The sequence below is a fragment of the Candoia aspera genome, chromosome 1 (genome assembly GCF_035149785.1).
Source record: "Candoia aspera isolate rCanAsp1 chromosome 1, rCanAsp1.hap2, whole genome shotgun sequence".
In the NCBI taxonomy this organism is placed as follows: Eukaryota; Metazoa; Chordata; class Lepidosauria; order Squamata; family Boidae; genus Candoia; species Candoia aspera.
Window position 1 is genome coordinate 35,827,155 of NC_086153.1, and position 13,688 is coordinate 35,840,842.

At 38.0% G+C, this 13,688-nt stretch overlaps 1 protein-coding gene across 1 annotated transcript in view; it reads left to right on the forward strand.

Moving 5' to 3' along the window:
• The window catches only part of FBXO11 (F-box protein 11), a 73,699-nt gene that overhangs the window by 47,526 nt on the left and 12,485 nt on the right, over positions 1-13,688 (forward strand). The window contains exons 8-11 of the mRNA XM_063301772.1: positions 11,455-11,561; positions 11,654-11,765; positions 12,404-12,510; positions 12,617-12,754. Coding sequence (XP_063157842.1) covers positions 11,455-11,561; positions 11,654-11,765; positions 12,404-12,510; positions 12,617-12,754 — 464 coding nt within the window. The remainder of the gene's footprint in view (positions 1-11,454; positions 11,562-11,653; positions 11,766-12,403; positions 12,511-12,616; positions 12,755-13,688) is intronic.

Here is a 13,688-nt window from a genome sequence, read left to right on the forward strand (position 1 = left end):
AGAATTTTAATACATTTATTTCAAAGTAATATTTCTATGAGAAGATATTATAAACAAGCAAGTTCTCCCATTCTTCTCTTCCCCAATAACCTCCAACCTCATCAGATTTCTTTCTTAGAAAGAGAGCAGTACTTAAGTTGTTTTTCCTCCTTCCTTTTAATCCAGTATTTTAAATGAACCCAATTATTTTGCAGTAGTGGATTTGTTTCTTTTATTGGTGGTTGCTTTATTGTTCTCCTCCTCTACTCCTGAGATAAGATAGAAATAATTATGTATTCTGAACTTCTGGCAAAACTAATTCATTTTATTTTCTGGCTCCTATATACTTGATACTGCATTTTTGGGTTCTTTGGTGGGAACTCTTCTGTCGTATGATAGAAGTTTCCATGCAGTGTGTTTGCCCCACTGTTTTTGCTACAGTTGGACAGAATTTAATTGTCAATTAGTTTTCCTTCTGTCCTTAGAATATGTTCTTTTGGTTAAAGATGCTGGCTTTCAGAGCTTATGTTTTGCATATCACATTAACACAGAATTGTCTTGGAACCAATTACAAATAGGTTTGCCTCTTCTTAATTTATGTCCCCCCCCCAATGGATAGGGCATAAAAAGAAACTAGGAATAATTCAAGATCCTAAACAAGCCAGGATCTTGATAAATGTAGTGGCATGTAAGAAAAATAACCCATGGTTGCCTTTTGGGACACGCTCACACATTGTACTAAACAGAAAACAAATTACATTATGGTGTAGTATTACATGCCAACAAAGACAAAGACAACCCTGTCAATATTGAAGCATTAAAGCCTAAGATATTATTATTATTATTATTATTATTATTATTATTATTATTATTATTATGGTTGGTTGCACAGTCAGCCAGATATTCAGCATTTTTGTCCACCTAACGAGTCCTTCCCAAGGACCTGGGATAGGCAGATGTTGTTTAATAATATTAAAGGTATTGTTGCAGGATGTAAGCTGTTCCAAGTAAAGCTGCCTTTTGCAGTTGTTGTGTTAATTAAACTGCAGATACCTTAAAATCTTCATTCATTCATTTAGCAACTGAATCAACTCAGGCCCAAACTAACCATTGTATGACAGACCTAAACAGTTCTGGTATCACAGAACCTATAGAAGTCAAAATGTTTAGTTAGGATTAGGGTTAGGAGTTGTTGGAGATAGGAGGGATATAATCCTTTTCATTGCATAATTTACCACTCAAAATTCATGAAACCTGCTTTTCTCTTTCTGAAGGAGAGAGAGGGACATATATATGTCTTCCCCAAAATAGCTTATAAGAACTCCAAGAGTTATATTTGTGGATAAGAAAACATGGTGAGAGAAAGAAAAATAATTTCCAAGTGCTGTTTTCCTAATTTTATACCAATGTAATGTAGTGATTAAGAAGCAGGAAAATTTGGGTTCTAGCCCACTCTCAGCCGTAAAAGTTCATGTGTGACTTTGGGCCAAACATTGTCTCTCATCCAAACTATCTCACAAGGGAGAAAAATCAGAGGCGGCAGTATAGTATATGCCACCTTGAGCTTCTGTTACAAAAACTGGAATATAAATCTAATAAATAAATACATAAATAAATACATGTGTATTTATATGTATATGCATATTCCACTCTTGTAATCAAGTCAGGCATTAGGAGCCAGCAAAAATATTTAATCACCTGCTTGGCCTCCTCCAAATCAAAATCTTCTAGTACTCCCCTGAATCCATTTAACTCCTGTGCACATTAATGGAACTTCTGGGCTATATTCCATTTTCCATGAATTGATCACCTCTCCACTGCACACGGAAGAAAATAATGTTTGTTGCAAAAGAAAGACCCTCCCTCTAGAGGGGCATTATTTGATTAAAATACTGGTTCCATGACCCTCTTCTGTTTGTCAGATGTTTACATGAGCTTGATTACAGTTGCTTCCTTACTGTCAACTGGCAGCAATGGAAAGGTGGTAGGATGAACAGGGTCAAGCCTCTGTAGCAGAGCAAAGAGAAAGAAGTGGAGCCACATACCCTCAATGATTCTTCAGTAAAAGGATCTTATTGCTCACTGGCTGAGGCAGAGTTCATGCACCTTGGGAATCTGAGCCCAAGGTGTCGCTACTGTCTCACCGTGCTGGTGCCCTCCAGGACTATAACTCTTGTCACCTTCCCAATTCCCAGTTAATGGTTGATGGAAATTTGGAGGTTAAATTAGCCTTACCATTGCCTTGAATTTCTTTCTTCATAATTTTTAGTTGCTAGTTTTGTTAAATATAATTTTTATTGAAACTTTTAAACAAGAAGATAAAAATTAATACCAACTAATATAAAGTAGGGAAAAGAAAGAAAAAGAAATCAAAGAAAAAGAAAAAAGTGCAAGAAAAGAAAAAAGTTGAAGAAAAAAGAAAAAGATATAAAGAAGTGGCTTCTGATAGTCTTCACGGCAGTTATAAGTACAAATATATTTAACCCCTCTCTCTAAAGTTATATCATATTTCTATAATCTATCCTGTCTAATCATCAAAACCATAAATCATAAGTTCATTTTTTTCATTTTTATGCAAAAAGTCCAGAAGAGGTTTCCAGTCATCAATAAATGTAGATAATGTCAATTTATCCATTTCAGCAAAATCTGTAAACTTCACCAGTCATTCCTCCATAGTGGGTAGTGTTGAGTCTTTCCATCTCTGTGCATATAGTAATTTCGCCGCCATAATCATATACTGAAATAATCTTCCATGGTTTTTTTTCTGTTTATCCATTAGTCCTAAAAGGAAAAGTTCTGGCTTCAGTTGAATATTGATCTTTAAAATCCTTTGTATCAAAGTATGTATTTGAATCCAATTTTTTTTAGCTTTTTTACATGCTTTCTCAGTCCCTTATCCCGGCCTGAATCCTGACTGAAAGGAGTTCAGATAATCCACCTCATCCAGAGCCTTTAGAAGCTGCTGTGCGACCACTTTCTCTACAACCTTTCCTAAAAAGGGAAGGTTGGAGACTGGACGAAAACTGTCCAGATTAGTTGGGTCAAGCAATGGCCCCTTTAACCTGTTCTTCCTCTTTTTCAAATTTCAGCCAAAGTTTGCACGTTTTAGCATTACATGTTCAATTGTACTTCAAATTCTGTCTTACTTTGTTCCATACCATAAGTCTTTTTGTCCATTTTGAACCTTTCTGATAACTGTAAATGGGAAAACCATTGACAACTATATCCTTCTGCTCCCTTGATTTGATTTTAAATTCCCCTTGATGGTTTTCCAATAAGTCCCAGTAGATCAACCATTTGTCTGTTTGCTGTTTCTCTTCTATGATATGCTTCTTGAGCTGAGATCCATAAAGGTGTTTTTGGGCACAACCTGAGTTTACATCACCTCAGTATTCTTGCCATGAAAACTAAATGGATCAGTACAACCAGAGATATGTCGGTATACCATCGGAAGATGAGACCCCCAGGTCGGAAGATGGTCAAAATGCTACTGGGGAGGAACAGAGGATGAGCTCAACTAGCCCCAGACGTGATGACGCAGCTAGCTCAAAGCCGAAAGGACGGCTAGTGGCCGACGGTGCTGGTGGTGAACGGCGAATCCGATGTTCTAAGGATCAACACACCATCGGAACCTGGAATGTAAGATCTATGAGCCAGGGCAAATTGGATGTGGTTATTGGTGAGATGTCAAGATTAAAGATAGACATTCTGGGCGTCAGTGAACTGAAATGGACTGGAATGGGCCACTTCACATCAAATGACCACCAGTTCTACTACTGCGGACAAGAGGACCACAGAAGAAATGGAGTAGCCTTCATAATTAATAGTAAAGTGGCTAAAGCAGTGCTTGGATACAACCCAAAAAACGACAGAATGATCTCAATTCGAATTCAGGGCAAGCCATCTAACATCACAGTGATCCAAATATACGCCCCAACCACAAATGCTGAAGAAGCTGAAGTAGAGCAGTTCTATGAGGATCTGCAGCACCTACTGGACAACACGCCTAAAAGAGATGTTATTTTCATCACAGGAGACTGGAATGCTAAGGTGGGCAGTCAAATGACACCTCGAATTACAGGTAAGTATGGCCTAGGAGAACAAAATGAAGCAGGACACAGGCTGATAGAATTTTGCCAAGACAATTCACTCTGCATAACAAACACTCTCTTCCAACAACCTAAGAGACGGCTTTATACATGGACTTCACCAGATGGACAACACCGAAATCAGATTGATTACATCCTTTGCAGCCAAAGGTGGCGGACATCTGTACAGTCGGTAAAAACAAGGCCTGGAGCTGACTGTAGTTCAGATCACGAACTTCTTCTTGCACAATTTAGGATCAGACTAAAGAGATTAGGGAAGACCCACAGATCAGCTAGATATGAGCTCACTAATATTCCTAAGGAATATGCAGTGGAGGTGAAGAATAGATTTAAGGGACTGGACTTAGTAGATAGGGTCCCGGAAGAACTCTGGACAGAAGTTGGCAGCATTGTTCAGGAGGCGGCAATAAAACACATCCCAAAGAAAGAGAAAACCAAGAAGGCAAAATGGCTGTCTGCTGAGACACTAGAAGTAGCCCAAGAAAGAAGGAAAGCAAAAGGCAACAGTGATAGGGGGAGATATGCCCAATTAAATGCAAAATTCCAGAGGTTAGCCAGAAGAGATAAGGAATTATTTTTAAACAAGCAATGCGCAGAAGTGGAAGAAGACAATAGAATAGGAAGGACAAGAGACCTCTTCCAGAAAATTAGAAACATCGGAGGTAAATTCCAGGCAAAAATGGGTATGATCAAAAACAAAGATGGCAAGGACCTAACAGAAGAAGAAGAGATCAAGAAAAGGTGGCAAGAATATACAGAAGACCTGTATAGGAAGGATAACAATATCGGGGATAGCTTTGACGGTGTGGTCAGTGAGCTAGAGCCAGACATCCTGAAGAGTGAGGTTGAGTGGGCCTTAAGAAGCATTGCTAATAACAAGGCAACAGGAGACGACGGCATCCCAGCTGAACTGTTCAAAATCTTGCAAGATGATGCTGTCAAGGTAATGCATGCTATATGCCAGCAAATTTGGAAAACACAAGAATGGCCATCAGACTGGAAAAAATCAACTTATATCCCCATACCAAAAAAGGGAAACACTAAAGAATGTTCAAACTATCGAACAGTGGCACTCATTTCACATGCCAGTAAGGTAATGCTCAAGATCCTGCAAGGTAGACTTCAGCAGTTCATGGAGCGAGAATTGCCAGACGTACAAGCTGGGTTTAGAAAAGGCAGAGGAACTAGAGACCAAATTGCCAATATCCGCTGGATAATGGAAAAAGCCAGGGAGTTTCAGAAAAACATCTATTTCTGTTTTATTGACTATTCTAAAGCCTTTGACTGTGTGGACCATAACAAATTGTGGCAAGTTCTTAGTGGTATGGGGATACCAAGTCATCTTGTATGCCTCCTGAAGAATCTGTATAACGACCAAGTAGCAACAGTAAGAACAGACCACGGAACAACAGACTGGTTTAAGATTGGGAAAGGAGTACGGCAGGGCTGTATACTCTCACCCTACCTATTCAACTTGTATGCAGAACACATCATGCGACAAGCTGGGCTTGAGGAATCCAAGGCTGGAGTTAAAATCTCTGGAAGAAACAAACACTCAAATCATCTCTACTTTGATTGTATTAGGTATGTTGAAACTAGAGAGGCGCTTTGATAGGCTTTTAGGATTCTGTCACAGTATCCTAACCACATTAAACCACATTCTGGGACTCCAAGGGACTCCTGTTTCCTGACCTTCCCTACCTCAGAGGACTGACTGAAGCAAACATTTGCTTTGTTTCAGAATGTCAAACAAAAACCAATTGTACCTAATATTGACAAATAGCTTCAGTTTACAAATGTCATATTAAAACAACACGGTCATCTAAACTTTTAAAAAATGTTTTTAAAAATTGCTTTTCTATGTCCTACTTATGTAACTTGTGTTTTTAGCTTCAGAAAAGGGAGACTGAAGGGGAACACAATTGAAGCATATAACATTATAAATAGTGTGAAGAACATAGATAAGGAGAAGTTTTTGCTCTTCCAGAACACTAGGACTTGAGTTCCTCCAGTGAAGGTGATTGAAAGATTTAGATAAATACATAGCACATAACTAACCTGTGTATTTCATGTGATAACCACTATCTTGGATAGTTTTAAACAGGGATTGGATATATTCAGAAATGAGAATGGTGCTGCTGTTGCTTCCTCTGACTGGCCTGTGCCCTGTTCCTCAGTGGTCTCAGCAGCTCCCAGAGTCAAATATTCCCCTGTCCCTGATCCCTTCCCTCTTATCCCTCCCCTCAGCTGTCATGGCACAGAGCCTTGATTTTTTAGGCATTTCTCCCCATCTCCCAGTTAATTATGGCAGGTCTGCAAACCAGGGAGATTCTGGTCGTTTATAAACAAGGGGTGGGGGTAGACCAATCAAAGCCCTAGTGGCTGGTTTATTAACTCTTTTTGGTTACACTTAAGTATAAATATATAATTCATTATATATTTGGATGCTTTTGTAACTAGTGAACTCAACGTTCATTTATTTTTACAATTTATATTCCCTTCCTGTCCATAGAGTATCACACAATTGTTACACTGTTAACTAGGGTAAATTATTGTGAATATTTATTTTGTTGGCGCCTTAAAAAGCTACAATTCCTCAGTAATGTTAAGTAAACATTTGAAGTGTTAGGCATATATTTTCATATTCCTTTATACAACTTGATTCTTGGATACCAAAAAAACCCCCCATCTTCAGACATGTTAGCTTACCTGCTAACAGATAATCTGTGAATGCCATTCAAGTCCCCCTTGATTCTCCAGAGATGTTCAGTAGGGTTCCTTTCTGAGTTGTCATCTTACTGAATCCTGTCTCTAAGACAGTTTACCAAGTGTTATATTAATGTCTTTTTAGAAGCAAAGAGTTTACTTTTATATATTAGTATTTGTACTGTATGTATTATTCTGGAAATATTTACTGATGAGTCATAATAGAGTTTAATTCAAATATACATAATTAATGGCAAAGGTTTTTAAAGGGGAACAAATTTAGCTTTAAAAAGAAAGCATTATTATTTCTTGGAAGTTTAGAAGTAACCATAAAACAAAATTAATGCCCTCTCTTGGTAACTATGGGTAGTAGATTTGGTAACTACATAATTGTGTAAATTAATATTTTTATTGGATTTTTCAAAATAAATAATAGGGTGGATGGGTTATTTATTTCCTAACTGTTCCTTTTAGAAATACAACGTGAAGACCAAAATAGGGATTCCTATTCCAATTTTCCTGCTTGAATGTTCTGATTTTTATCTCCTCCATATGCATCATTTTGGTTTTCTTGAGCAATACTGCTACTGTAGCTTTATTTTAGGGTAAGGCAGAATACTCTAATGATCTGTTTATATTGAATAATATCAAGAGGGATTACTGTTCTGTAATATTCCTTATTTTATTTCTAAGATTATAGCCTGTTTTTCTGGTAACAGATGCCACTCAGAGCAATTAATAAACAATAACAGTGTAATTAAAATGCAGTTAAGAATATCCAAACACATTAAAACTGTACAAGTAAAAAAATGTGGGCTATAACTAAGGCATACTGTATATTATTGTGGTCAGATCTGACATCCCAAGAAATAAGAACAGTTTACATATTAGTTCTAGCAATGTAGATATATTCTTGACAACTGCAGGAACTGGGGCATCTAAATGGAAGGCAGAATTCAGATTGATTGATGGATTGATTGATTATGTGCCATTATGTCAGTGTCTGTATGATCTGCCCCTTCTGGCCTTCCAATGGTGCACCCATTGCCAATGTAATTGAGTCTGTCCATTTTGAGGAGGTCATCCTCCTCTCTTTCCTTACACCTTTCCCAGCGTTAAAGATTTCTCCGCAGAGCTAGGTCTTTGCATAATGTATCCAAAATAATATAATTTTTGAATGTGGTTGTTTGTACCTCAACCAAGAATTCTGGATTGATTTGTTGTGTGATCCACTTGTCTGTTTTCTTGGCTATCCATGGTATTCTCAGGAGTCTTCTCTAACAAGTTCAAAACTTCTCCAGTTTTGAAAACTTCTCCAAAGTTCAAAAACATCAATCCTTTCCATCTTGCTTCTTCAAAATCACTTTCTCTTTCATAGACTGCCATAGGGAAAAACATTGCCTACACAATTCTGATCTTTGTAAGTACAGACATATGTCATTTAAATATCTTTTCCAAAGCCTTATTGCTACCCTACCAAGTGCTAGTCAGTGGCATATTTCTTGACTGCTGATTCAATCAATGAAGCACATTTGACTTCTTTTTGGTATTCATTGGCTTTCTCAGTTCTCCAGTGTGTATCAGCAATATCTCTTTTTCCTTGGTCTTTTCCAAGACCAGCTTGAACATCTCCCTTTCCATGTAGGGCTCTAATCTTCACTTGATCTTAAGCATTATTTTGTTGGTGTCCTGTTCAGACTATGAGGCGGCCAGACAAGGTTATTATCAAAAACACTCTTTATTGATACAACTATTTACAATAATAAGTCCTTGTGATCAATGAGGTAGGCTGGTTCCCATCAAGACCACCTGGGCAACAATGGAAGAACCGGCAAGGTTACAGGAGGAGACTGTGGCAAAACAGCTAGGCAGAATTCGCTGACCAGAGCTGGGGAACTGGAAGAAGTAGGGCATGTGGCAAAACTGGGAGGTAAGTGTCCACGATCTGAAACACCACCCGAGCTAGGCTGGTACCTGGAAGCTAAGCAAGACCAAACTGGAACCACTGGGCAAGGGTTGGCTCTGGTGGCAGGACTGGACTGAACTGGACAATCTAGGCTGGACTGGGTACACTGGGCTGAAGACTCAGGACAAAGCTGATAACTTGAAACAAGCCTGGACTTGGCTGAAGATTCCGGGCTAGGCTGGAAGCTTGGCACACAACTAGACTGGACTGGAGGTTCTTGACTAGGCGGGGAGCTTGAAACACAACTGGACTGAACTGCAGATCCTGGACAAGGTTGAGAACCTGGAGCACAACAAGGTATGCCTGAAGTTCCTGAACAATGCTGGGCAATCGAAGCACAGCTGGACTGGACTGGAGATTCTGCGCAAGGCTGGAAGTTAGAAGCACGATGAAACTGGACTGGAGATTCTGGGCAAGGCTGGAAGCTGGAAGCACAATAAAACTGGACTGGAGATCCTGGGCAAGGCTGGCAGCTAGGAACAAGGCTGGGAACGTGCCTGGAATGCACAGAATGGCGGTGGTGAGGTCCAAAGCTGGATGCAAGGCTGAGGTTGCTGGATTTGGCAGGGAGAAGATCCTCTGTGACAGCGGGTGCAGGATACAGGTCCTCTGTGATAGGAAATGCAGGCGCTGATTCCCCTTCGGCTACAGACAAAGTTTCTGATGCAGGTAAGGACTCTTACACTGGAACTGCGAGCTTGAAGGATTGGTTGTCTCCGCCAGCTTGCTCTTCGCATGGCTGCCTTTTATGCCAATCCCTTGTGCGCCTATTCCCTTCTGAAGCCAATTGGGCTGCCTTCTCCGCGTGCTTTGCTGCACGTCTTTTGCATGCGCTGATTGGAGGATTCAAATCCTCCTCCAAAGACTGGCCAATCAGCGTCTGTAACTTCTTCCGCGCTGCTGAGTCACTTCTGGGTTTTGCTTTCCCAGTTTCTGCCTGGTAACTTTCTCTTTCCCTTCTGACTCAGAAAGAGTTTCATTTTCTGAGTCAAAAGCTGGCTGAAACCTCACAGCTAGCATGTGAAACTAAGGATATTGTGCAATAGTTGGCACATTTTGTTAAGTCTCCTTTCTTTGGCATTGGTATGTAATTGACTTCTTCCAATCTGTTAGCTGCTGTATTATTCTCCAGATTTGCTGGCATACTTTGATTAGAACCTCTATTGATTCTTCTGTTGCTTTCCATATTTCTGGAGGTACTCCCATCAATTCACTAGCCTCCTGTCTTGGTAAAGAGCAGAGTGCAGATTTAACTTCTAGTACTAGAGGTTCTTGTCCATAGGGAATATCTTCTAAAGTATTTTGGATTTTAAAATCTCTATTGTACAGTATACTCTTTCCATTCTTGTTTGATCGTCTTTATCGGTTACTGTCTCTCCTCTGACATTCTTAATATACTAATTCGAGGTTGGAATCTCCTTCTGATTTTGGAGACCTTTTGAAAGACCTTCCTTGCTTTTCCATGTCTACTTCTTTCTTTGATGTCTTTACAAATGTAATACAGTTTCTTATCTATTCTAATGGTTCTTTGAAATTCTTTGTACTTTCCTAAGATCATTCATGTCTTTGGCTTCTCTTCTCTTCTTAGCAATTTCCACTGTTTGTTTTGATGTCCAGTTTGCTCTCTTCCATTCTTGGTCTTCGGTAGTCTCTTTTCACATTCATCCTTAACAGCTTCTTTGATTTCATTCCCTAGTTCATCTGGTTCCTTATCAATGAGGTTTAAGACTTCAAAAGGATTCCTGATGTATTCCTACAAATTGTGGGAATATGCTCAAGATCATATCATGGAAACTGTAGGGCATGGTTCTTCTGTTTTAGCCTGTGTCATTTCTGTTTCTTGGGCCATCAGAGATGGACATGAATGCCTTCCTTGGATTTAAAAGGAAAATAATTCCAAAACTACACAAGATATTTTCTGTGCTGAATGCACTTTTTCATTTTTAAAACTAGCTAGTTTGTAAACTAGCACTGTTGAGATTAAAATTAAAATTAAAACTATTATTTATAACTTTGTGCTCCCTCTGGTGGTTTTTCAAGTAGATACTCATTTGATTAAACATAGGGTAGAGGTAAGTACCATTGTAACTCATTTTGGTTTTAAGAACTCAAAAGAAGTATGTAGCAACCTGAACTTTACAATAAATTCTTTGTTCTGTTTCTTTGCCCTGAATGAGGGTATGTTGTTAGTTGTTATGAAGTCAATATTGGCTCTTGGCAACCCTGTAGATAGATGCCCTGAACTGTGAGTTCTATCTTCAGTCAAGTGGCTGATCATTACTAGATTGTATCAATCCATTGCATTGCTGTTTTTCTTTTTTGTGTGTGTTTCCTTAAACCTTGCCAAGCACGAAGATTTTCTCTTTGCATGTTATGTCCACAATATGAAAGTCATTGTTTGTCATTTGAGCTTTGAATGAGGATATAGTTCCTTCTATTAAAACTAAAACTAATGAATGTTTGATTTAGATAAAACTAAGAAAAACAACTTTTGAAATTCTTGTAAAATGAAGTTACTGGACTGAATGTCTCAATAGACTTAAAACAATCTGAATTGTCATCTATAATTAAATACAAAGTCTGCTTTTGGAAAGACATGATAGCAGGTGTGTTACTAGTTTTTAAAGGAATTGAGAATTATGGTTTGTAATTTTCATCTAGTAATTCATTTTAAAATTTTATATTTTTGTAAAGCTCCTGGGAAAGTAGCAGATAAAGTCATTATTGAAAACACAAGGGATTCAACCTTTGTCTTCATGGAGGGATCAGAGGATGCTTATGTTGGTTACATGACAATCAGGGTAAGAAGAAACATGGGCAAACACTTGCCTTGAACCTATTTGATTGAAAGAAATGAATAACTAGTAAAGAGAATTATTGTATGTAATTTCAGTTTAATCCTGATGACAAATCTGCACAACATCACAATGCTCACCATTGCTTAGAGATTACAGTCAACTGCAGCCCTATAATAGATCATTGTATTATTCGAAGTACTTGTACAGGTAAGTAATTTCTTTGCAAAAATAGTTAAAAAGTAACTAACATTCTTTATAGATATGTACTTTGTCTTAAATTATTGTATCTTGACAAATTTGTTAGAAAACTGATTATGTGTGTGATACTACCTGCTGTCCTAGGTGATATTTCATGTGTTAAAATGAACTTTCCAGCTAATGAAAATCTTTGGATTCGTTGAACTTGAGTTCTTAAAATGTTTGTTCACTTATTCCCCAGTGTATCTTTAATTGATAATTTATGAAAAAGATGTGCAAAAAGTTCCATTCTGGGGAATACTTGAAAGTTTTATGCTTCTTACAGCCCATCCCAACCCAGCTGTTCTGGGAGTGGCCTGGCAGTCTTTCAGAACAGGAGGTGGTTTGTTGTATTCCTATTCCAGAGAGCTCTAGAGGAGAGTATTGTGTATGTCCTTAATTTTGTATTGTAAATTACTACACTGTTCTTTGTCTTTTATAAGATGTAATTTATTTAGCTTGGTATCATATTTTGAAAGGCCAAGATTACATAATTGGCAATAACTATTCAAATTATTTCAGTTGCAAAAAGTAGCTGGTAGTATTTGTTACACATATCTTATAAAAGACCTTCCCTCATTTTTTACATGTACAAACTTCATTTTCAGTTGGTTCTGCAGTTTGTGTTAGTGGCCAAGGGGCTTGTCCCACTATCAAGCATTGTAACATAAGTGATTGTGAAAATGTTGGACTCTACATTACAGATCATGCACAGGTAACACCTTTTCCATTTTCCTTTTTTGCTATCTCTTTTTTTATTGCTTTCTTAGAAAAATAAATGTACTTCACTCATCCTAAATCTATTCTATCTAATGTTTTAGGGGATATATGAGGATAATGAGATTTCTAATAATGCATTAGCTGGGATTTGGGTGAAAAACCACGGAAACCCTATTATAAGACGGAATCACATTCATCATGGGCGAGATGTTGGTGTTTTTACATTTGACCATGGCATGGTAATGTATATATATTTATCTGTGTGTGTGCATAAATACACAAGCAAACATAGATAGATGTATTTTGCAGAGAGATTTTTATGTGTATGTATGTCTCTTGGGAAATAGAAGCTTTTGTGAACTTTTAAGGCTAGTTTATTAGCCTCCACTACCAAAGAGTATAAATACTCTTGCATTTATAGATCTTAAGTATATAGTATGTTTAGCAGGGAAAATTGAAGTCAAGACCCAGGGCAGACAATTAGCTTCACAATGTCCTTATGTTCCATAACTCTTGTTATCAGTGTAATTAAGAGACATGATCAATTGCCATATAAAAACATGAAACTCTTCCAAAGCTGTTTTCAATCCTTTAAATTATTGCTCAGAATTGTGTCTGTGTAGGTCTTTGTCTATTAGTGTGTGGCAGCTTTTTTCTCTTGTGTCAACTTAAAAATATAACTGCAATCTCTCGTTTTTTTTCCTTCCAAACATGGTCACAAAAGCACTGTTGTTTTATATTTCAGCAAGACATAAAGTGGGAACTGCAAGCAGCAGAAAGCTTGAAATGAATGAGTTTTTTCTCTCTTAATTTTGTATTTGGATATGTAGTCGAAGTTGGGAAGATATTTGTGTAAATCACATACCAAATATCTTTGTTTTGCTACTTTTGCAATTACACCTTGACCTAACTGGGAAACTATTATATTTTACTTAACATCTCCAGAATTCCAACTCAGGAAGATTCTGTATTTGGGAGGGGGGGTGTTTGAATTTTGGTGCTGCAACAGCACAAGAATTTCTGTGCTACAAGATAGCATGTTTTGCACTACTGTGTTAGCTTAGCACTTGTTGGAACTGTTCCTTGGTTGCCAGTATGAGTAGTTTGTCCGTGAAAAATGTTTTGCCATGTCGGCTCTTCCATTTCAGTCACTGGGCATCGCTGCCAGGTAGC